Genomic DNA, 25,131 nt, shown 5'->3' with positions numbered 1-25,131 from the left:
ACCGATGTTAACATGGGTGACAGGAGGGTAGACCGATGTTAACATGGGTGACAGGAGGGTAGACCGATGTTAACATGGGTGACAGGAGGGTAGACAGATGTTAACATGGGTGACAGGAGGGTAGACAGATGTTAACATGGGTGACAGGGCAGGCACTAGACAGCAAGCAGGTGGCTGACAGGGGATGAGAAAGGTAGTGGGGGACTCTGGGAGGAATGCAGGAGGTACAGTGACCGGAGGTAACGCTTGGGCACTGACGGGGGATGCAGGGGAAAGAGAGAAATAAAGGTTTAATCGGAGTTCCCAAAGGAGATGAGCGCCAATGGGAGAGAATATTCCTGGGGAAAGGAGAATTTTCCAGAGCCAAATGAACTTATTACTGCAGATCAAAGACTACCTACAGTCTTCAATATAGATTACACCTCAGCATAAAGAAAACAAAAACTTTCATACCTGACGGTGCTCTGCATTGGGAATATCTGCTACGAAAGATCTCTTTAAGGTGCTAAAAAGCAGAAGTGGCCCTCTGAGGACTGAGAGGTGCTGGACTAAAGTCATGGTACTTTTAGTTGCCTCAGAAACATGTTGAAGTTGGACAATGAATACGGAAGACCAGACGAGAATCGATGTATTGAGTTAGGATGTTGGCAAAGAATATTAACTGTCAGGAAACCAAATCTGTTTTGGAAGCAGTACAGTCAGAATGCTCCCTGGAAGCAGCATGGATGACAGGACTTCGTCTCACATACTTTGGACATGTCCTCAGATGGACATCATGCTTGTTAAAGTAGAGGGTCAAGGCAAGAGAGGCTTAACACAGGGGTTAAAGCAATGGGCTCAAATAGAGCAACGAGAGAGGAGAGGGCAGGACTGAGCGGGGTTTCGTTCTACTGTACACTGGGTTGCTATGAACCAACCCAATGGCACCTAACAATAACAACACTAGAGGCCAAACACAAACAACAGCCTACAGGATTCTGCAATAATCGTATTGTTGCTGATAGTACGGACACTGCTATTCTGAAACTTTTGTGTAGAAATTGTGGCATAAACCAGGTACAGAAGATCTAGAGGGCCTGTAGGAAGGTAGACTCTCCACTGAATAGGATCCAATCTGTCTAGGCAGGGCTGATGAAAGGACATGCGGATGGGTCTCTTGTGTTACAATGGTGAATAATTGTTATCAGGACTGATTGTGAGGGTTGGAAACGTAAAGGTAGATGTTTTATAGCAAGGAGGGGAGTGATTAACTCTTCAGTCTAGGAGCGGAGGCCCCTGGACCATTAAGGGAGAAGAGCAGAGAGGGGGACCCTACTCAGAGAAGCAGTGATACCTGAAATGGAGCCAGAGATGATGACGTGGAGCAATGGAGCAGCTGGAGACTTTAGATCCAGAGAGGGAGAGGGGCTGTGTGCTGAATACCGGGGGCAGGCTTGTAGGATATACCCTTTGGTTGGTTGATGATGCATGGAGGGGATTGTAACCATGTCAATTAAACAATATACGATAGGATGAATGTAAAGCTAATGTTCTACCATGTAAACTATCACATAATTCACAATGAAACATAAAAAAAAACAAAAAACACCAGGTAGGGAATTGTGCTGTGAGTACTAGAGTTTTTGGCTGAGAGAAAGGGGCTACTGATTAAGACTGAAAAGGTTAAGGAAAACCTCAAATCGGAACCAAAAGGTTTAATATTAATTCATGATGTAGGCCAAAAAGAGTATTTCATATCTCTGCTCACTGCAAATGGCTAAAAATGAGAAACAGCCCGGGGGTCTTGAGTACCCAGGTCGGTCTCTATGAGTATCTCTATGACATAGATACTCAGGGGTCTTTAGAGAAACGGCAGAAAGGGACGCAGGGACGTCAGAACAACTCAGCTCTGAAAGCTAAGAAGCCATCAGTGGACAAGCGCCAGGTAGAACCAATGAAGGCGCCCTTGTCATGGATGGTGGGGATGGTCCAGTGTGCTCACAGGCAACAAGTCACCGTGACTTAGGGAGAGGGGGCAAGGTAGAGGACACGGGGCCTCCAGATGCCCAAGTCACCTCAGTCCCAGACTGATTTTCGATCTATGTTGCTGTTGTGTGCTTTCAAGTCAGTTCCGACCCATAGTGACCCTGTATAGGGTTTCCAAGGAGTGGCTGGTGAGCTTGAACCATCAACCTTATGGTTCTAACTGACTTTGCAGTCCAGCGCATTAGCCCCCTGTTTTTTGGAATCTGTTAGGGCTACTGTCGAAGGGTGCTAACCGGACACAGCCCTGATGGTCTCGGGTTTCAGCCCTCGGCATTGTGCTCAGCCTGGCGGCACACTCACCTCGGCTGCCCTGCGGTGGTCATCCCCGGCGTCCAGCACACTCACATCCACGCCCAGGCACCGCAGGCTCCTTGCCAGGCCCTGTAGCATGTTGTCACATACTACGCGGAAGTCTCTGGCAAAGACTTCAGGGATTGCTCTCTTGCCCACCGCTGCAGGTACCTGAAACGCAGCCCAAGTCTCACTCACCAGCCTTCTGGCTTCCTCCAGGTGACCACGCCTGGTCAGAGGGGGCCTAGGGCTCCAGGGGCCTGTGGACTGCCCCCCTTTTATCAGCCCTTCTTTGGAAGTTCTGACGGACAGTCGATGGTATGTATCTACCCCTTCCCCTCCCCTTCCCTGATGGTTCCCCACAGAGGCCTTCACCCACCTGCTGGGGTTGGGTCAGGGTCTCCTGCCGGCCAGGTGACCCCTGGGCCCCAGATCTCACGCTGCGCCTGGCCCCCACGCTCTTGGCCAGGTTCTCAGACAGGTGAAAGCGGGCGGGGTCTCGGCACAGTGCCCTGTACACCTCCAGCAGACAGTAAGCATCTGTAGCTGGGGGCAGGGGTCTGCCTTAGCCTTGGGCGGGGGGTGTGCATGGCAGGGAGCTGTGGGGGTGGGGAGGAGGACCTGGAAGGAGGGGAAATCCCCCGACACCCCTGGGAATGCTCACGCCGCCCACCCCCCCCACACACCTGCATAGAGGATCTGCTTCTCCCGCAGTGGCCGCCGGTCCCAGTTGGAAAGCTGCTCTGCCTTGTCCAGGGGTTTGCCCAGCACCTGCTCTACCATGAGGCTCAGGCCCCGCGGTGCCCCGGGGGCATCCACACTCCGACCACGCATGTCTGGCGATCGCATCTATCAAAATAATGCTCGGTTGTGCTCCACGTGTCAGACCCAGAGGGGATACATGGGCGGGCTCATGTGGGACTGGCCCCTGCAAGTCCACCTAGTCACACGTCCTGACCTACCACACCTGGTGGCAGCATCACGCCTCTTATCCTAGCCCCGCCTCCATTCCCATGCCCAAACGTCCCCTGCCCCTCTGCCCCCTACTGGGTCCCACTCCAGTCCTGAGCTGACCTGCCCATGCACCCACTGCAGGTCCACGGCACCCTGCATCTGTTTCTCGGCGTCGGCGAGGTCGGGGCAGAAGGTGACCAGGCTCTGCAGGTCTCCCGCCATCCCGTAACCTGCAGGGGCCACACCATTGTGATGGGAACGTGGTCTTCTTCCTCGCCTCAACCCAGTGCCCTCCGCCACCCACAGCGCAGGCTCACCCAGCTTGGTGATGGAGGGGTCTGAGAGGAGGCGGCCCAGAAGCTGGGACAAGGCCTGGGCCCCATGTCCCCCAGGCGGCTTCGAAAGTGCACGTACGTCCAGCAGCAACACCCGGCCCTCCATTGCCAGCTGCACGAGGGAAGCGCAGGGGCGGCCCGCCACCCGGAACAAGGGCCTCCACTCCAGGTCCAGGCCTACCACACCACCGGGCTGTGGAGGACACAGGGTCATGGGCATGAGGGGCTGGAAGCCACCCTTCCGGGCTGCAGGCGCAGAGGGCTTTGATGAGGGGCCAACCTGCAGGAGCTGGGGCCCATGCTGGGCCAGGTCCTCCCACGTGGTGAGGAAGTGGATATGATCCTTGGTGATGGGCAGCTGGTAGTAAGCGCTCCTGTCCAGGTCCCAACACTCCTCCAGCCTCCTGGGGGTCTGGCCCATGCTAAGAGGGGCTGAGCTGAGGCTCTATCACACAGTAACACCCCCTTGTCCCTGAGCACTGGTGATGGGGGGGGGGACTTGCTGCCCACAGTTAGGGACGCTCACCTGTCCTGCAGCCGAAGCCGGCTTAGCTCCTTGGCCACGGCAACCGGCAGCCGTTCCTCCAGCAGCGAGAGGTCCCTGATGCATTGGGCGGTCTTGGCTGGGCCACCATGAGAGGCCAACAGCCGGATGAGCCTGTCCTGCAACCACTCGCTCGGCCCCACCAGGTCCTGGGGAGACCCGACCACTCAGCAGAGCTGTCCAGCCAGGTGCCTTTGGACAGTCCTCAACCTGCTGGCCACCCTGGCCTCTCTAGATCCACACTGAATGCCCACAGGGGGAGGGGAATTGCTTAGTGTTGAGCCTTGATGGACTGATGACCCAGGAGGCCACTGCTGATGCTCCTACCCTATGTCCCTACCTGCCCGTTTTGGTGGTCTGCTATGCTGGCTTTGTGGCCTGAACACTGTCTTAGGATGTCCATCTGCACTGCTCCCCACTGACTGGGACACACTTGCCCTTTGGGGTCCATCCAGATTCTCTCTCTATACTCCAAACCTTGTCCCACCTACCCTGTGTTTAGGTTGGTGTCTGAGTTGGGGGGCACATGACACTGTGCACCCCAGAGTCCTGAGCAGATGCCCCATGGAGGCCCCTCGAGACACGAGGCTGAGCTCCCTAGCACAGGGCTGGCCTTCCACCTCAACCCCGTGCTCCCATCCCCCACTGTCTCCCCAACATATCCAGGCCTCAAGTCTCGGAGACCCCACGGTGGATCATCATGACAGGGTGAGGACAGAAGTGGGGGGCTTGGGGTGGTGGTCTCAGCTTCTCAAGGAACCCCTACGACACAGGCAGCCCTGCCCCAGGGCCCCAGCCTCCCATGCGGCCGAGGGTTCCCACGTGGACCACAATAAGTGGAAACTCCTCCACATTCTTCAGGATGTCCGCTGCCCTTCCGGCTGCCTTGGCCTTGGCACCCAGGGGGGACGGATGGCTTTCCGGGCCCTGGCCGGGTGGGGGGCTACGTTCCTCTCTGGTGACTCATGTCCCCGTCACCCCTGGGGGCGGGTATGGCCGGTCATGTCAGAGGACTCCAGATACTTTGTCCTGATACCTCTGAGGGAGATGCTGAACTGACCAGCTCACAAGGACCTCCTCTCCACAAGGCTCCTTCACCTAGGGCTCTGCCCCCATGAATGACCCCTGCCTCTAGCTCTGGCCTAAAGAGACAGATACTGTCCCCACAGCTCTGGCCCAGGCTGCTGTCCACGGAGGTCATTTACAGTCTAGACCCCTTGATGCTCCTGTTTTGGGGTGCGTCACTCCTCTGAGACCAGGGTCACTCTCGACAATCTGGGGTCTCACCCTCACCACAGGATTCCAGCTATAGCCCAACTGGCTCAAGGCAGAGACGAAACTGCCGCCTTCCTGGGGACCCCACTCTGGACAGGTTTTGCTTCAGGGAAGGTGGAGAGGACACAGGGAATCTGGGTACCTCCCTGACCCTTCTGCCCACTGGGTAATGCAAGGCTGAGGGACCTCTGAGTGCTGACTCCACAACTTCCTGAGGCTCTCAGATGGCACCATTGTGCAGGCAGTGTGCAGGGCGGGCAGGTGGCTACCGGGACACTAAGGGTACTCACAGTGGGGACACGACCTGGGACAGCACCCATGGCAGGAGAATTAGAAACCCAGTCTGCGGGATGCCCTGTATGCTAACTGTGCCCCTGGCCTATACCTTTGCTTGTACCAAGGCCTCTACAGGCTGATGGCCCTCTGACCACATCATGGGCACATGGGCAGGATGTTCGTTTCATGGCAGGGCTCACACAGAGCCAGGCTGGTGGCCATCTGTGGGTAGTGGAGGACCACCGCTCACATTACACACAGATAGATGTACAGGGGTTCACATATACCTACCTCATGTGTACATGCACACACAAACATGGTGTACACAGGCACACACATCCTGTGTACATGGGTTAGCACACAACCCCACCCCATGTGTACATATACACATGTTGTGTTGGTTAAGTTATGTGTAAATTTGTCTGGGCTCTGATCCCCAGTGCTTTGGCCAGATACTGGATTGGTTGCTGTTTGGTGTGACAGGTGGGTGGTAGAATGGTGATGACATGAAGTCACGGTGATAATATGATACGATGGTGATGCTGTAATAGACTGATGACGGGATGGATGGTAATGAAGTGATGATGGTGGGATGGAATGAGATGGAGATGATGGGATAGGACAGTGATGTTAGGTGCATGATGGGGTGGGATGCTGGAATACAATGATGGGATGGCTGGCTGGGATGAGATGATGGGATACATTGATGAGATAGGATGATGGAATAGGAGGAGGATGTTGACCTTGATGTTGGTTGGAAGGACAGATGATAAAATAGGATAGTGATGAGATGCCAATCAATGTAATATTCTGTAACATATTGTAATGTGATGACCTTCCATAATGTGATCTGATGTGATCAACCAATCAGTTGCCTCCAGGATGTAAGAGAAAGTTCTGGCGGACCTCACTTTCTCTCCTTTTTCATCCTGCACTCTTCTTGTCACCCACTCTCTAGTTCCTGGGACACAAGCCTGCAGCAGCCCCTGGCTTGCTGTTTGATCTGTACCGTCGATTTTGGATGTTCCAACCCTCACAACCCCAACCCAACTCAGCCAACAGAGGTCTCCAGCCTGCCACCTGACCTATAGGAGAGTTGGCATTCCCCACAATTTTAAGAGCCATTTCCTTGAAAGAAGTCCTTATTTGTAAGTTTATACATAAATATCTCACTGGCTTTGCTCCTCTATAGGTTCCAACTAAGACAAACGCATATGCACATTGGCGTACATACACGCACACGCACACACAGGAGGACATGCAGTCCCCCAAGACATGGCAGTTCCGGGTCACAGACTGAGCAGGGTCCTCCGAGGCTCTGGTGAATAAATGGCAGGCTGTGGCACTCACCTGCACTAGATCCGCCCAGTTTTCCTGAGACAGGCTTCTCTGCAAGAGCAAACACAGGCTGACCCCTCCCGCAGGACTGCCATGCCCTCTCCCCCTCCCCACCCTGCTCCGGCCGGGCACATCTACAGCTGGCAGGGCCCACGCCACATGGCCTAGCAGGGGACCCCACCTACCTCTACAAAACGTTTGTAGCACAGGTATCTCAGCGTTCCCAAGCATTGCTGGTTGGTAACATTAGGACACAGAGCTGAAAGGGGGCAGGATTGGCCCTTAGTGACCTTAGTGACCCAACAAATCCAAGAATGTGGTACCCTGGGGAGTGGGCAGGGGAGGGAGAAGGGGCCAGGGCCTCTCAGTCAACAGCCACAGGGCAGAGCACACCATCCCCTCCTCTTCTGAAGGAGGCCCCCCCCCCATCCTGGACCACCTTGCACACTGCACCCCCAATTCCCAGGCTCATGAGCAGTCTCCCTGGGGGAGTCAAGTCCTGGGGTCTCCTAGAGTTACCTACATTGCTGCAAGGCCCCCACCCGGATGTCCCAGGCTGGTTCTTCTGTTGGGAGCACACTGCCTCCTGCCCACCCCCACACACAGCAGCCCTGCCCTCTCGGCCTTCCCGCCTTTTCTCCGGCCTGACACTTCCTGCCATTGTACAACGTTGGCCTGGAACCAGCTTCCTGGCTCTCCCCACTGGAATGCGGATCCCTGAGCAGGAACCTGGCCCTGCTGCTGGCCTTGCTGGACCTGCGTGTCGAAGTGGCCACGAGTCGATGCTCCTTCCCACGACCCCATTTCCACATCTCATCTGAAGGCTAGCGGAGAGCAGCCCCACCATCCTTGAGACTCCAGCCGCTGTGGTTGGTCCTCAATGGCCGGAGAGGCCTCAGTCAGATGCTGGTCACATTAAGCCTGCCTGCCCACTGAGCGACTGAGCTCTTTGCCCCTGGACCTCCAGCAGGGGCCAGGCCATAGTTCCTGTCCTGGTAGGGTCAGCCTGACCCCACATGCCTGCTGATATACCCAGTTGGCACCACCACTGCCAGCCCCACCCACATGAGCACCCAGGGCAGCTGGGGGTTTCTTGGTCATAGGGTGCGAGCCGCGGTAGCTCCCCAGGTCTCCCAGGTGGGATGTGGTGCCTGGTTCTCCGTCTGTCCCCCCGCAGTGGGACTAGTCTGAGCAACATATGGGCAAAGCTGATATGAATGTTCTGAAGAAGGAGCGGGTGGCCGAGGGCACAGGTACAGGATGCTGCGGGGACGTGGCTGTGGCTGTGGTTTTGTGAAGATGCTCACTCTTGGCCCTGCAGACTGTGTGTGATTTCCCCAATGGGGTCAGCTGTGTCCTAGCCTCCAGACACAGGGTCTCAGGGACAGAGGTCTTTGGACTGCATGTGTATGGACGAATCAATCAAATGGCTCTCTCACTGTCTCGGCCCACCCACCGGAACATGTGCTCCAAGACATGAGCTGAAAACAAGACATTTCACAGGCCCAGGAGGTAAGGAAGGAGCCCGGGCGGTGAGGCTGCTAACCACGAGGTCAGCAGTTCAAACCCACCAGTCACTTCTAGGGAGGAAGCTGAGGTTGTCTGTCCGGTAAAGACTTTCAGGCTTGGAAATCCTATCTAGGATTGCTCTGAGTGGGAACTGACTCACAATGGCAGTGAGTCTGGTTTCTGCTTGGACCTAAAGAAACACGCTTCTAGCTGGCCCATGGGTATGAGAAAAAAAAATCATCCTAGATATTGGAAAAGGCTGTGAACTGAACGAGGGTAAAAATAATATACCTAGGAACTTGTGGACATATTTAAAAACAGAAAGCATTCAAAATGAATGAGTGAGGCCCAAATCTGTACAAGTTAGGGGAGGGTGAGAGAAATTAACCCAAAGAGAGGTGGAAGGAAGGAAACAGTGCGGGAGGCAGCACAGAGTGGAGGACGCGCACCGCTAAGCTGCGTCTCTGACAAGTGTGATTAAACAGACAAACTTCCAAGGAGACTGATGGGTGGGGTGGGGGATGGGGTGGAGAGGCCAGGCTTAAGGCCCAAATAACCAATGTTCAGAATGCCAAAGGCATCTGAGAGGATATGGTGAACAACTTGTGATAGCAAGCTTGAAAATGTCCATGAGAAAAATAAATTCCCAGAAAAAGCAGCTAACCAGATGGTACCAAACAGCCCACATCTCCTCACAGGCACTGCCTACAAAGCTTCCGAGGAGGAAACACTTCTAGCCAGAGCAAAACGCTTCCACAGCCACAAAGAGGAGGGTGCCTGGGGAGGACAGAGACAGATGTTCCAGGAAGACCAGGTGTGAACACAGAAGCAAAGATTTTTTACAAGTTGGCAAAATAAATCTGGCAACATATAAAAAGGGCGACCCTCCAGGGCCAGGGTGAGGCCTTCACAGAACTGGCTCGTCACATTAGAGGTCGCTGCTGCCGCCCAGCAGGCCAGCAGACAGAGGGAAACAGGTACCACTCGCTGCAGAAATGCAGAAAGAGGACTTGATCGATCAAATTTAACATCCATTCTGGACAAACGCTCTCATGAACCGGGAATTGAATCGGATATTCTAATAAAGTCATAAAGCCCTGCACTCTGTGTCAGTGTGGCATACTGGGGTGACTTGCACATCACTGTGATGCTGAGCGCTATGCCATCAGCATTTCAAACACCAGTAGGGTCACCCATGGTGGACAGGTTTCAGCTGAGCTTCCAGACTGAGGCAGACTATGGAGAAAGCCCTGAAGACCTTCATGGACAAGCCTGTGAACAGCGGCAGGGCACTGTCTGACCAGCAGAGCTGGAGGATGAGCCTGGGTGAGGCTGGCAGCCTCAGAACACACAGTGGTACCAACAGTGGACTCGAGCTGACCAGCCTTCAGGAAGGTGATGAGAATTGGGCAGCGTTTGGTGTTGGTGTACTTGGTGTGGCCACGGGTCGCAGTGGATTTGGTAACAACTGACCATAAAGTGAAGCTATGAAACAATGTCCTTCAAGGTGGGTGAGAGGAGTGACAAAGACATCCAGATTGCTACTCATCCTGGCGCTGCCCTCCAGGTCCTGGACAATGAATTATGGAAAGAAAGAGAAACGGAAGGTGAAAGGAACAGAAAGTCGGAAACGAAGCAGTCAGGATTTGCAAATGCTCTGAGCATATAGGGTCCACAGGGATCTTCAGAGAACGTATTACAACGAATCAGAGAGCCTGGCAAGGAGCCTGCCATTGAAATCAGTCCTCAGAGACCAGCTGGATTCCTGCAGCTTCCAATTAGAACATACAATTTAAATATGAAGGGGCTTCAAGAAGTCTGTGGGAAAATTCCACTGTCTTTTCATTCCATCTGCCCACAAACTTTTGGAAGCCCCTTGTATAAATGGCTTTTAAAAATAATATATAGAAGACCGGGGGTATGTGGGGAGCAGGCTTGCAAGGTATACCCTTTGGTTGGTTGATGATGCATGGAGGGAATTGTAACCATGGCAACGAAATGATATATATATAAATATATATACGATAGAATGAATGTAAAACTGATGTTCTCCCATAATTCACAATAAAACATTAAAATAATAATAATAATATATAAGATGCAAAAGTAAACAAACATCTAGCAGAAACTTCTAGAAAAAACCCCATGCAATGATACTAAGAGATATCAAAGAAGCAGGAAATAAACAAAGGGAGATAGCACCCCATGGCCTGGGTTCCCCCAAACGACACATTCAAAACAATCTCAGACAAATTCCAACCGAGTTTTCCCTATGAGACTGGACAGACTGGTTCTAACGTTTATACGGAAACACAAGGGGCCAGGAACGGCCAAGACAGTCTTCCCTGACTAGAAGGAGACAGAGGAACTTGCACTGTGAGGCCTGGGGACCCATCACCGGGGAAACAGGGAGATGGGACCCTGGTGACAGAGACTGTGGTCGTAGGAACAGGAAGGCACACACAGGCATAGGGCGGACCCACCGACCAGAGGGCCCACTCCACATTGGGGAAAGGTGACCCAAAACCCATGGGGTGGGGTGGCTGGGTGGCACACACCCATTGGGTGGGCTGGAAACAAGCAGGAAGTGGAATTGGAATATATGAGGGTGTTTCTTTCATAAAGGTTATGAAAAAACAGAATTGAACGATAATGGGATTTTCCCACGAACATTTTGACACTCCCTTGTCCACAATTGCAGCCTCTGAGGCCCTCGGGCAGAAGGTGATGACAATGCTGTGGGCAGATGACACAAAAGCCCTCACGACCTTGGGCAGGGAGCGTATCTGCTGTGAAGGAAGAGGTGTGCACACCCGAACACGTCTGGAACCTCAAACCTGTGAACTGCGGCTCCGGGAGGTGCGAAGGCAGCAGAGTGAGAGAGGTGTTGGCCTGGTGGTCAGGACTCACCTGGGTCTATAAGGAAGGGCGGACCCTCACAGCCCCGTGAACCTCAGCACACTGAGCCACAATGCCGAGGCGCCAGAAGGCAGCACGGGAGGACAGGAAGAGGCTCCCAGTCCCCAGGTTGGGGCGAGGAGAGGAATTCCTTAGGGCTGACAGGGTGTGGAGGGCCTGGCTGATCGGATCCTTGCTGGTCACCCTACACTGCCACAGCAGGATCACTGGCGTCCAGCTTACCTTGGTCAATGCCGCATCGCTTCAGCAGACGTATCACCTGTCTGCTAAGCAGTTTTGGGCTCAGCATCTCCAGCTTGGTGGCTGTCACCTTTGGGAATCTTCTATGGGAGAGAAAGAGCTATTGTCTGTTAAAATCTCTTTTTTCAGTTAATGCTATTTTTAAAAATTGTGGTAAATGATATATAACAAAAGTTTGCCATTTCAAACATTTTAAAGGTGTAATTGTAACATTCATCACATTCAACTTGGCCAGTGAACATCACCACTGTCTGATTCCAGTTTTTTCACCATTAACAGAAGCTCTGGGGCCCCCAAGCACAAGGCCTCCTTTCCCCTCCTAATTGTCCACCCATGGGCACCACTAATAAATGTTTGGACCTATAGATAGATCTGCTTATTTTAGACACTCCATGTAAGGAGGAAGGCATACAACATTTGCTTTTGTGTCGGACTTAGTTCAGTCAGCATAATGTGTTCAAGATTCATTCATGTAGTATGTTTCGTGATTTCATTCCTCTTTATGGCTTAGTAATACTCCAATGTATGAGGGGGCTTCAATAAGTTCATGGAAATTTTCATTATCTTTGAATTTCACTTTCCCATGAACTGTTTGAAATCCCCATATATATATATATATACATATACCATCTTTGGTTTATCCATCATCTGTTGATGAACATGGTTATTTCTAACTCTTGGATATTGTGAATAATGTTGGAAGAAACATGGTACACAAGTATCTGTTTGTATTCCTGCTTTAAATTACTTTGAGTGTACAGTGAAGAGTGGAGTTTCTGGGTCTCATGGTGACTCTTCACTGTTCGTCTGTTGGTCACACTGTGGTGGCTTCTATGTGGTTGTGATGCTGAGTACCTATATCACAGGTGTTTGAAATCCCTGCAGGGTCACCTATGGTGGACAGGTTTCAATGGTGCTTCCAGGCTAAGACAGACCAGGAAGAAAGAGTGGCAGACCACTTCTGAATGTCTAGCCACTGAAAACCTTATGAATAGCAATGAGGCACTGTCAGACATAGAGCCGGAAGATGTGCCCCTCAGGTTGAAAGGCTCTCAAAATACAACTGGGGTGGAGCTGCCTGCTCAGGTAGACTTGACCTTCGTGATGTGGAGGAAGCAAAGCTTTCTGGACGTTCATTGGCTGATGGGACACAACTAACTCACAATGAGAAGAAACAGCTGAAAACGTCCATTAATAGTCGAAACATGGAATGAATTAAGTATCAATCTAGGGAAATTGGAAACTGGTAAAATGGAAAGGAATGCATAGTGATCAATATCCTAGGCATCAGCGAGTGGAAATGGACTGAAATAGGTTCTTCTGAATCAGACAATCACATGGTTTACTAGACCAGCAATGGAAAATCGAAGAGGAAAGGTGTTGTGTTTATTGTTAAAAAGAACATTTCAAAATCTTGAAATACAATGATGCCTCCAAGGAAGACCAGTTAATACCACTATTATTCAAATGTATGCACCAACCACTAAAGAAATTGAAGAATTCTACCAACCTCTTCAGTTTGAAATTGATCAAACATGCAGTCAAGAGGTACTGATAATTAATTACTGGGGATTGGAATGCAAAGGTTGTAAACAAAGAGGAAGGATCAGTAGTTGCAAAATATGGCCTTGGTGATAGAAATGATGTTGGAGATCACATGAAAGAATTTTGCAAGACCAATGACTTATTCATTGCAAATACCTTTTTTCAACAACATAAACAGCAACTACACACATGGACGTCACCAGATGAAATACACGAGAATCAAATTGACTACATCTGTGGGAAGAGACTGTGGAAAAGCTCCATATCATAAGCCAAAACAAGGCCAGAGGCAGACTGTGGAACAGACCATCAATTGATTATATGCAAGTTAAGGCTGAAGAAAATTAAAACAATTCTACAAGAGCCAAAATATGACCTTGAGTACACCCCACCTGAAGTTAGAGACCATCTCAAGAACAGAATGGATACATTAGACACTAATGACTAAAGATCAGAAGATTTGTGGGATGACATCAAGAACATCATATATGAAGAAAGTAAAAGGTTATTAAAAAGAGAGGTACAGTTGCTATCTCCCATCAGGTGGAACAAGAGGAGAATACACACACAAGAAAACAAATCAAACAAGTAGCAGCAAAAAGAGAACATAATAAAGGAAGGAAAACAAAAAAGTAGCAACAAGAAAAACAGAATATAATAACTAAAGAGAAAAAAGAGGGACAGAGAAATGGAGCAATAGAAGAGAAAAATTAGAGAGAAAAGAAAAGGAAGAAATAAATACTTTTTTAAAAAAAAACCTGGGAGAGGAAGATGAAAAGAGAAAGTAGAGAGTAGTAAAGAAAGGTCAAAAGGAAGGAAAGAAATGAAGAGGGGGAAATGAGAAATAGAAGAAAAAATGAAAGAACTTCAAGGAACAGCTCGAGACGACAAATCAACCATTACAATGAGATGCGCAAAGACCTGGAGTTAGACATCCAGAAGGGAAGAACACGCTCAGCATTTGTCACGCTGATAGAACTGAAGAAACAATTCAAACCTTGCCCTGCAGTATTGAAGGATTCTATGAGCTAAATACCAAATGATGCAGAAAGCATTAAAAGAAGATGGAAGGAATACACAGTCACTGTGCCAGAAAGAGATGGTTGGTGTTCAACCATTTCACGAGGTAGCATGTGATTCAGAGCCCATCATCCTGAAGGAAGAAGTTCAACGTGCACAGAAGACATTGGCAAAGAACATAGCACAGGGAATTGATGGAAAATTGAAATCTTTCAACAAACGGATGTAGCACTGGAGACACTCACTCATCTATGACAAGAAATTTGGAGGCCAACTGCCTGACCAACTGACGGGAAGAGATCCATATTGTGTGTCCATTCCAAAGAGAGGTGACCCAGTAGAAAGTGGAACTCTTCGGACAGTATCACTAATATCACATGAAAGTAAAATTTTGCTAAAGATAATACGACAATTGCTGCCACCAACCATACATCGACAGAGAACTTACAGAGAATCAAGGCAGATCCACAAGAGGACATGCATATTGTAAGTTATTAATGAGTCTTCCCCAATTCTGATGCTGTGCTCTTCTTCATATAGTCAACTTCTCAGATTATTTATAGAGCATACAGATTGAATAAATCTGGTGACAGGATATAACCCTGGTACACACTGGTCCTGATTTTAAACCATTCAATGTCCCCTCTTTCTGTTTGAATGGCTGCCTTTGGGTCTCTATATAGGTTCTACATGAACACAATGAAGTATCCTGGAATTCCCATTCTTTGCAGTGTTAGCTGTAGTTTCTTATGACCCACATGGTTGAGTGCCTTTTCATAGTTAATAGCACACAGGTAAGCATCTTTCTGGCATTTTCTGCTTCCAGCCAAGGTCCATCTGTCATCAGCAATGATAGCCCCCATTCCACATCCTCTTCTGAATTCAACTTGACTTTCAGGCAGCTCTGTCTTGTACCGCTGTAACCATTTTTCAGTTACCTTCAGTAAAATTTGACTTGCGTGGTATTAATGACGTTGTTGGGTCATTGCTGCATTCTGTTGGATCCCTTTGAAATGGGTAGTGTCATAGTTCAGGTTTTGCGTCAGCTTGACTGGGCCTGGATTCCCAGTGATTTATTGGCAGTAAAGATGCCCTCATGGTACAACAATGATCCCTAATACAATACAATCACCCCATGATGTGATCTGCTGTGGTCAGTCCCGGACCTGATGGACAATGACCCTCGTTGCTGTAAATCCTCCCTTCTGTGATGTCAATGAGTTTGGATGCAGGCTACAGAATTAGGTTGGATCTTGAGTCAATCTCTTTGGAGATACAAAAGGAGAGAGAGACCTTGTACCCCCAAGAAAGAAGAGCTGGGCAGTGGGTGTGTCCTTTGGATCTGGGGTCCGTGCACCGTGAAGCTCCTCAATCCGGGCGATTGATGCCAAGACACACGGACATCTCCCAGGAAGGCTGGACCTATAAATGCTGGATGAAGACAAGGGCCTTGCACCTAACAATTACTCTGAATTTGTACTTTGAGCCTCCTGAACCGTGAGAGAATAAATTTCTGTTAAAACCATCCACGTGTGGTATTGGTTCCAGCAGCAGAGAACAAAGACAGCCACAGACATGGGTCTCTTCCCATCGCCTTGCCAGGTAGCAGTCTTCCAAATTGCCTGGCGTAGATGAATGAGCACTTCCAGTAGGGTATCTCTTTGTTGAAACAGCTCATCAATTCCTAAAGCTTGGTTTTTCACCGGTGCTTTAATGAAGTCCTGGTGTGGTGCTGTGGGTTAATGCACTGGACTGCAAAGTCAGTTTGAACCGCAAGGTTGGCAGTTTCGGCTCACCAGCCGCTCCTGGGAAGTCCTATACAGGGTCACTATGGGTCGGAGCTGACTCAACAGCACTTAACAACAATGCTTTCATTGTAGCCTGGACTTTTCCTTTAATATCATCAGCTCTTGATCGCAGTCTACCTCCTGGAACAGTTGCATGTCCATCTTTTGGGTACAGTGAACCTGTACATTCCTTCTGTCTTCTTGTGATGCTTCCTTCATGGTTCAGTATTCTGTGCATTAAATCTTTCAATAGTGCAACGCAAGGCGAGAAGTTTTTCTTCAATTCTTTCATCTTGATAACCATGGTTATGGGGTTAAGAGGTAACGCCTTGTGGGTTTGATTTGCATTTCCTGGTGTGGTGTTATAGAAGCACAGGACTGCTAACCATAAGATTGGGGGTTCAAAACCCACAAGTTGCTCCTTGTAGACCTTACATAGGGTCAATATGGGGTCTGAACTGACTCAATGGCACTTAACCAACAATGGCTAATGGCATTCAGCATCTTTTCATGTGTTTGTGTACCATTTATTTTCTTTCATGCCAGAACTCTTCGGGTCCTCTGCCCACTTCTTGACTGAGGTAGTCTTTCTGTTGTTGAATTGTAGGAGTTCTTTATATAGTCTGCATAGTAAGCCCCATCAGACACGTGGTTCCCACGTGGGTTTCTCCTGTTCTATAGGTTCTCTCTCACATTTGATAAAGTTCTTTACTGCACAAAAGCTTCAATTTTTTATGAAGTCCATTTGATCTGTGTTTATTTTTGGTGTTACCTCTAAGAGCCTAGTTCTGAAAAGTAGATTTTCTTTACGTTAGTTCTGTGATCCACTGAGTTCGTTTTTGTATGTCATGTGAGGTAGGGTGTTCGTTCCTCTAGCTGCGTGAGGAGATTCAGCTGTCCCGGCATCAGTTATTGAAGAGATTATTCTCTTCCCATTGAATGGACTTAACGATCTTGTTGAAAATGAACCGTCTACAGACACGTGTGTCTACTTCTGAACTCTGAATTCTATTCTTTTGGTCTATAGTACATCGCTAAGATTTTTACTTTCATAAAAGTCACACAGATACATAGCTTAATAATCAAATAATTTTATACAACTCTATAAGAGAATGCTTTTCATTGACCCTGCTCCTGAGGCAGCCACCTTTGATATGGGCCAGTATTTGCCTTTTTGTGTCCAAATAAATCTTTTTTTGTGTGTGTGTGTGTCCAAATAAATCTTGTGCTCTCTTGCTCATTCTGTTTTAGATACCTTTTACTGACGGGTCACCATGGAAGTTGCTCTACCCTCACCATCCCAGCAACATCACACCAGCATTCTCAGTTAAGTGACGACATTCCCAACCTCATTCATTGTCTGGTCCAGCGCCCCCAGAAGGCCAGGGAGGGAACTGGAATCTGAGTGCTTTTCATGAAGCCCTCCGCCTTCAAGACCTTGTTTCCAACTTTGTTATACTAAATTCAGAGTAATACCCTTTATCACATTAAGGAAGCTCCTTTCTATGTGTAGTTTACTGAGAGCTTTAATCATGAATACATTTTGAATTTTATGACATCTATGGATGATTATACTGTCTTTATTATTATTTTCTGTCAGGATGATAGATTGAAATGACTGATTTTCTCATATTAAATCAATACTGCATTTCAGGAATAAATTCCACTTGATCATAGCATATTAACCTTTTAATATATTAATTTGTTTGCTAACATTTTGTTTAATATCTTTACATCTATGTTCATGAGACATATAGGAATTCAATTTCCCTTTTATCATAATGTCTTTTTCAACTTTTTGTGTCAAGGTTTCAAGCTGGTTAAATAAAGCAAGCTAGGGTGTGTCCCTTCGTTTTATATTTTCTAGACGAGTTTGTGTAAGATTGACATAGTTTCTTCCTTGCATTCATCAGTGCATCAACCTGAACCTAAAATCTCTTGGTGATAAAACTCTAAACTATGAGTTCAATTTATTTAATGTTGTTGTTGTCAGGTGCCATCGAGTCGGAACCGACTCATAGCGACCCCATGCACAGCAGAACGAAACAATGTCCGATCCTGGGCCAACCTCACTACCGCTGCCACACTTGAGTCCATCAATGATGCCACCTGGCCGATCCATCTCGATGGGGGTCTTCGTCTTTTTCTCTGACCCTCCACCTTACCAAGCATGACATCCTTCTCCAGCGACTGTTCCCTCCTGACAATATGTCCAAAGTACAAGAGATGAAGTTTGGCCATCTTGGACTACTCAAAATTTCTATTTTTTTCTATGATCAGTTTTGGTAAATTGTATTTTTCAGGGATTTTGTCTATTTTGTTTAAATTGTCAAATATATTTGTATCAAGTTGTAGATGACATCCTTTTTTTTAATCATCTTACGGCTGATAGGATCTGAAATAATGCCCTCTTTTTCGTATGTGATAACGAAATAATTTGTATTTTTTTCTCTTTCTTAACAGCCCTTGAGGATTTGGGCCTGAATCTACTACTATTACATTGGGAACTGCAGAACAGTGAGGTTAGTTCTCTCATTGTTATCTCTTAGCTGTAGAGAAGAACTTTCCCACCCCACCTCCTGTGCATGTCACTACTTTGGTGTGGTGGTGTAGGATAAGCACTGGGCTGCTAACCATGAGGTCAGTGGTTCAAACTCACCAGATGTTCCTAGGATACCCTATTCAAGGTCGCTGTGAGTCAGAATCAACTCGACAGCATTAACAACAACAACAATGGACTTGGATTTTTACAAAGTCAAGTGTTATGTTCAAGAACCACCGTTCCTTTTGGTTCTCAGTCGTTTGTACGACGAGTCCTTGTCCCTTTTAATGGAGGATGGTGTTTAGAGACCAAGTCCCGCTACTCAGGGTGCTCACGGCTGTGGGGCGTCATTGTTAGAGTCCCTTTTAGTGCAGACAGCTAGTAATTATGTTTAATCATGAATGTAAATGAAGATCCCTAAGTAAATCTGACACTACTGGGTCCTCCTCACCTTCCCACTTTCCATTTCCTCTTTAGAGTAGAAACTGTGCTCCCCAACCTCATCAATAAATTCACTTGTTTATGCTGTCTGTATCTTTAACACATAATAAAAGCAACACCAACGAATACAACTGTACACTAACCACGGGCCTGACTTAATCACATAAAGTCACAAAAACTCCATGAGGCCGGTAGAGTCAGCCCCACGGTAGGGATGAGGATACACACTCAGACCCTGACAGTGACTCGCCATAGCTCTAAGAAAGGAAGTGAGCCCAGAGAGAGAGATGGCCACGGCAGGCAGATGGTCATGACTACTGATGACCATGTGACTCAGCCGCCTCCACCATGGACGCTACAACCAGCTGTGTGGCAGGAAGCGCTTTTCCTCCCAGATGCTGTCCCTGTGTCCACTCAGGAGATACCCTCGTATCTCTCTCCCCTAAACATATGTGCACACATACACGTGCCCAACCATGCACACTTAACACATACATAGCACAGGTACATAAGAACACACGCAAGCCAGATACACACGAGTGTACACACATGCACACCCTCACGTCATGCAAACAAGGCAGTCACACACAGGCATGCATGCACACATGTGTGCACACACATGGCCCCAACAAGTCAGCACATGCCTTTTCTCTGTCCCCACTGGGACAGATCATGCAGTAGGTTTCATAGAAGTTCCTGGATGAGCACATGAACAGGTCATGAGTGAATGAAGACACACTGTGTGACTTCCGGAAGGCAGTTACTTTTGCTCTTCTGTAGAAATTGCTTCTCCTCTTCCCAGAAACAGCTGTGTTCTGGCCTCCCCCAGCCTCCTTGCTCCATAGGGGACCCCTCTCAATCCTAACCCTAACCTCATGCCAACCCTGCTCAAACACGAGGAGCCGTGTGGGGACTGTTCTAGGGGCTTTACAGCCTGTGGGACTCACTTGGCGACGTCTCGGATGCTGAAGCCAGGCTGGCACCAGGAGTCCATGAGGACCACCAGCCTCCTCTGCAGGTCTGGGAAGCCGTCCACGTAGCTCTCAACCAGGTTCACCTTGTTCTGAAGGAGCAACGGGATGCTCATCTGTAGGGAGCACATGCTCAGGTCCCTGTCCCACAGGTGGTGCTGACTGCAGCCTCGGCCACAGCAGCTTGGACCCCAGATGCACCAGGGGACTGGCTGGTGGCTGTTCCACGCAATTTGCCCTCCATGGGCAAGCTTTGTATATGTCTGTGAACCCTATCAGCTCACGGTACCCTATGCATATACACACATACGCACACACTTCCGTTCCCTGAGATGACATGTCCATCTGCTATGAATGTGTGGGTCTCACCTGGGGCCACGGTCCCCCGAACCAAGCAGCCCCTCCCTTTCTACCACTGAAGTGACCTGTGGAGGGAAGCATGTCCAGCCCTCCCCAGTATGGCCTGCCCCCAGTACCCCTGGCCCAGGAGACCCAGGACACCTCCCTCCAGCCACACACTGTGCTCCAGAGACCTAGGGATCATCCAAATTAGAAGCTAAACGTTTCCATGACAGAAAACTTTACCTTCTCAAAGTCCAATTGTGGCTGCAGCTTGAGCTTTGTGCTCAGCAGGATGGCCTGGAGAGACAAAGGACTGGCTACTCAGGCCTTGCTCAAGGTGGACCAGTCACCCACCTTCCTGCAAAGACCTCCAAGAGGGCACCGGAAGGGTCCAACCCGTTAGACAAGCCCCCATCCGGCTAGCTGAGCCAGGCTTCCCCTCCCCCACGGTGCCCTCCCAGGCTGGGGAGTGAGTGGGACGGTGGCATCTGCCATCCACAGAGCTGGCTGTGCTGGCTGGCTCCTGAGTATAGGGAGGGCAGAAACGAACATGGGGGCACTTGCTCCTCCTTCACCTGCTCCTTGGGTGCTGCCCCCATCACACTGAGGGGCTGGAGGGGAGAGGGGGCCCTTCTCTAGACTGTCCCTCTGATGTGCCATGTTGGGGGAGGGGGAGAGGGTGGCCAGTGTGAGGGTTGGACAGAGCTGCCTCCGGGATCCTTCCCAAGGCCTCAAACCATCACCAGAGCCACAGGCTGTGGGGGGAGAGCAGCTGTTCCCCACACTGGGGGGTTGGGGGGAGCTGCAGCAGTGGTCCTGGAGCTGACCCACAGCCCACCTGGAGACACACTTCATGGCCACATGCACGTACACCATGAGGACTTCCCGTGTGCCAGCCCCCGTAGGCACAAAAATAACAGGCCAGACCCCGCCCCCGCCAGCCACATCGAGGACCAAAATAGCGGCCTGGGAAAGGGCCCGCTGAAGTCCATTGAGGGTGGGGGCCCAGAAGCCCGGCCTTTCCCTGTGGGGCCTCCATGACCTGGCCCACATCCAGGAGCCCAACCCCAGCCTGTCCCTCCCTCCCAGCCGGGCAGCCCTGCAGCCATCTCACTGGGGGCTCTGGCCTTTCCCAGATCAGAGCCCCTCAGAAAGCTGCTGGCAGCTGGGGATGAGGGTGGGGGTGGGGGGCTAGGCCACCCCACTGACCCAGGGCTCCTCTGAGTCCTGGGGAGGTCAGCATGAAGCAAGGTAGCTAGGGTTCTCCACATGGCACCCTGCCTGCTTGGGCCCCTCAGTGCTAGCCTCCAACCCTGGCCTCCCTGCTGCAGTCTTGTGTCAGGACCCTGTTGGCCTCACCTATACAAAGGTGCTCAGTGTCAGGTGGGCGGCTGAGGAGACAGTGGGGTGAGGGGCCAGGCAGGTCCACCCCAGGTTAGATGAGGTGACCTTCTCCGACACACACGCCTACTCAGTGGTGTAAGAAGAGGGTCCTGGCTGGTGCGCCCAAAGCGGCATTCCTCATAGACCCCAGTTTCCTTCAGGGCCGAGACCCCATTTCTGCCTCTGAGCCTCTGAGCCCCGTCCCGAAGCCCAGCCTCTCCCACATCTAGTCTCACGGGCAGGCGGTGGAAAGAGTGGGCACCTAACAGGAGGCAAGAGCTGGCGGTGTGAGAGTCGGGAGAAGATGTGGGCCAACCTCCCTGTGTCACAGTGCCGGGCAGGCGTGGACCTCTGCGCTCCGGAAAACTACTCTGAAGCCTGAAATGCCCACTTCACCCATTACCCGCCGCAGGTGTCCAGCCAAGTGCAGCCCCCTCCCGGAGTGGAGACCCCTCCCGCGCCGTGCCCAGAAGCCTCGGCGTGTTTTTTGGTTTTTGAAACACAGCTATCTTTTTACCTTGATAAGCTGTTTTTAAAATGTAAATAAAATAACTCAGCGGACAAAGGCTGGCATTCATCCGCGACCCTCGCAGCCGGCCGCCGCCCCTCGACATGAAATATCGCGGCGCATTAAGCCGGGCGCTGCTCGAATCCGAGCGGACAGGCCTGAATGTGGAGCAGCCGTGGGCCCCGGGCGGCCCGCTCGGACAACGGCCCCTGCACGGGCCTGTGCGGGACAAGGGCCCCCTTTGTGTCTCTCCTGCCTGGGAGCGGGGGGGCGGGGTACATTCAGCCGCCCCAGACGCCCTGTGAAAGGCTGGAGTGTAACCGAAGACGGCGGGAAACCCGAGCCGCCCGCCTCCTGTGCCCGCGCCGCCCGCCCTGCCTAGCCCTCCGTGCCGCCCCCGCCCCGCAGACCACCAGCCCACCTCGACCAGGACCCGCAGCCTCCACACTGCCCTGGAAACCTCCTTTCCCTCCTACCTGGGAGGCGCCCTTCTCTCCAGACCCCCTCCCATGGTCCTGCTGACCCCTGCCCACCATCTGGCCATCCATACCACACCGGCACCACCCCTGCAGGCTGTCCACCCTGGCAGCCATCCCTGTGCCCAGCAGTATCCTAGGCCCCTAGTGCCCTTCCTGCATGGCCCCCTTCTGCCCTCCACACCTCCAGCACCGAGGCTGCTATCTTGGCTCCCACAGCTTCTGGGGTGGGTTCAGAAAGGGTTCTGCTCTGATACCCAAAGCCGGAAGCCCAGGACCCCATCTTTGGGGTGAGGAAAAGGCTCACTTGGGATAAGGGAGACAGCTGGTGCCCACCGGCAGCACCGGTCCTGAATTAGGCTTGGGCCCAAACAGTACCCCAGGACTAGGGAAGCTCCTTCTAGTGACACCCCTAGCTGCCTAATGTACCTGCTGCCTCCGCTGGCTGGCACTGGAGGGTCACACCACGTGGCTTACAACCCTCCCCATCACTGCAGAGCCTACTGCTCAGATCGCAGCCAGGCCGGGACCACCCTCGAGCTCCTCTAGTACCCACAGGGGCCATCAAAGAGCAGACACCACACCTGTGCTGATGTAAAAGCCTGAAGTTAACCTGAATGTCCATGTCTCCCCAGAGGGGCTCCTGACAAGAGAGAGAGGTCAGATGACAACCAAACCTATGACTGTCCATGGGAAGGACTAAAAGCATTGGCCAGCTGAGGGGTCCCCTTGGTCTCCAGAGCCATCAGGGTCATAGGAGGGAGAGTCCGAAGACCAGACGGTTATTGCCCAAGCTGGCTCCAGAGAAAAATGTGCTGGAGGCCCACTCAACCCACTGGACACCAGGAGTCCAAGGCAGCTGAGTCAGGTCCTGTGGAGGCCTAGGGTACCCCAGGATCCACCCAGGAACGTGAAGCAGAGTATGTTCACGCCTGGTGTGAGCCTGGCTTCAAGGCTTCCAAGAGAGAAGAAGTCCTCCGCCTGGGGCCAGGAGAATACAGACAGCGACATGGACTTGGGAGGGTGAGGGACTCAGGACATGCCAGGTGGTGAGCAGGTCACCAGAACACTCCCCACATAAGAGCTGGAAGACTGGACAGGGTGGGGGTTGAGGGGACCAGACTGCGACTGAGTGCGGCTTGGAGAGAAAAAGGCCCAGGGCAGGCCGGGAAGAGGGGCTCCTAGTGGTGCCAGGGGAGGGGGTGTCATTAGCTTCCCCCCACTCCACTGTCTGCTCACTGCCACCCCAGAAAACAACGGCACCCCACACACAGGAGATGCACTGCTGGGTGCTAATGATGCAAGGAATGGGTGAATTAATGATGGGACCCTGGTTTACTGATGGTGACCCTGTTGGGGCAGTGACAAGGACAGGGTGGTCAGGACACAGATTTGTGGGCTGTGTGAGGGCTGTGGTACTAGTGTAGGCACTTGTTTAACTGGGTCACCAAATCCTCCCTGCTGACCAGAGCCTCCACTGCCCCCACGTGATGTGAGGAGGAAGCTGTGGGCTCATGGTCCTGGGGCAGCCTCATGCCTGGTCCCCTCCCCCTCGGGGACCCCCAGAGGTCACTCTCACCTCTTTGAACTTGCCCTTGTCATGGAGACTGTTGGTGTGGTCCAGCAGAAGGCACTGGTCAGCGTCCTGCAGCTGGAAGATGCTGGCCAGTGGCTCCACGACACTGAGCGGCCGCCCTACAAGAATCCCAACTGCACGGGCTTGCAGCTGCCTGAGTTTTGGGCTGCCCTGGAGGAAGAGGGAGAGGTTCTTACTGCAGGGGTCCCCCAACTTCCCACGGCCAGCTTGCCTGCTCACCCACCTGCAGCCAGTCCTGGAGCCTGATGACAGGTGTGGGGATAGGACCAGACAGGTGTGGGGAGGACCCTGTCAGGACACTGAAGAGCCCCACCCCACCCTCCCTGGACAAGCTGACCTAGCCACAGCAGTCTGGTTGGGTGGGCATGGGTGCAGGGGATGGAAGGTGGGAAGGTCATGGCTTCAGAACGTCAGGGCTGCTAGGGGCTCACCGGGGCTGGCCCGGGGTACTGCGGCTGTGTCTGTAGCCAGCGTTGCAGCTCACAGGTGACCCAGGCCTGCAGCGAGTGGACGGCCTGGCCACCCTCCAGCAAATCCAGGAGTCCTGTGAGAGGGTCGTCCAGGGCTGCAAAGCCCCGCCAGGCTTCCTCCCGGAGCTGCAGAGACATGACCCGGCATTGGTGGGGCGCAAAGCCTCGTTGTTGTTTTTTTTCTTTTTAATTTAAGGTTTTTATTGTGGATTGAGTGAAAGTTTCCAGGGCACATCATCAGTTTCACATTCCACCATTCATATACCTTGTTTCATTACATTGATTATTATCCCCTCCATATACCATCAGTTAAGTGTTTCTCTCTATCCTCTTTAGCTTTTTT

General features: G+C 51.2%; 1 protein-coding gene across 1 annotated transcript in view; it reads right to left on the bottom strand.

Annotated features, from left to right (window-relative positions):
- EXD3 (exonuclease 3'-5' domain containing 3) overlaps positions 1-25,131 on the bottom strand; it is a 49,463-nt gene that overhangs the window by 13,986 nt on the left and 10,346 nt on the right. The window contains exons 5-18 of the mRNA XM_006863777.1: positions 24,769-24,914; positions 24,301-24,493; positions 20,598-20,651; positions 19,989-20,128; positions 11,689-11,789; positions 7,224-7,297; positions 7,051-7,089; positions 4,132-4,298; positions 3,886-4,009; positions 3,588-3,798; positions 3,391-3,500; positions 3,003-3,165; positions 2,696-2,862; positions 2,326-2,487 (exon numbers count right to left, since the gene is read on the bottom strand). Of these exons, the coding sequence (XP_006863839.1) occupies positions 2,326-2,487; positions 2,696-2,862; positions 3,003-3,165; positions 3,391-3,500; positions 3,588-3,798; positions 3,886-4,009; positions 4,132-4,298; positions 7,051-7,089; positions 7,224-7,297; positions 11,689-11,789; positions 19,989-20,128; positions 20,598-20,651; positions 24,301-24,493; positions 24,769-24,914 (1,851 nt within the window). The remainder of the gene's footprint in view (positions 1-2,325; positions 2,488-2,695; positions 2,863-3,002; positions 3,166-3,390; positions 3,501-3,587; positions 3,799-3,885; positions 4,010-4,131; positions 4,299-7,050; positions 7,090-7,223; positions 7,298-11,688; positions 11,790-19,988; positions 20,129-20,597; positions 20,652-24,300; positions 24,494-24,768; positions 24,915-25,131) is intronic.

The sequence above is a fragment of the Chrysochloris asiatica genome, unplaced genomic scaffold (assembly GCF_000296735.1).
Source record: "Chrysochloris asiatica unplaced genomic scaffold, ChrAsi1.0 scaffold00056, whole genome shotgun sequence".
NCBI lineage: Eukaryota > Metazoa > Chordata > Mammalia > Afrosoricida > Chrysochloridae > Chrysochloris > Chrysochloris asiatica.
This window is presented reverse-complemented; position numbering and strand designations above follow the sequence as displayed.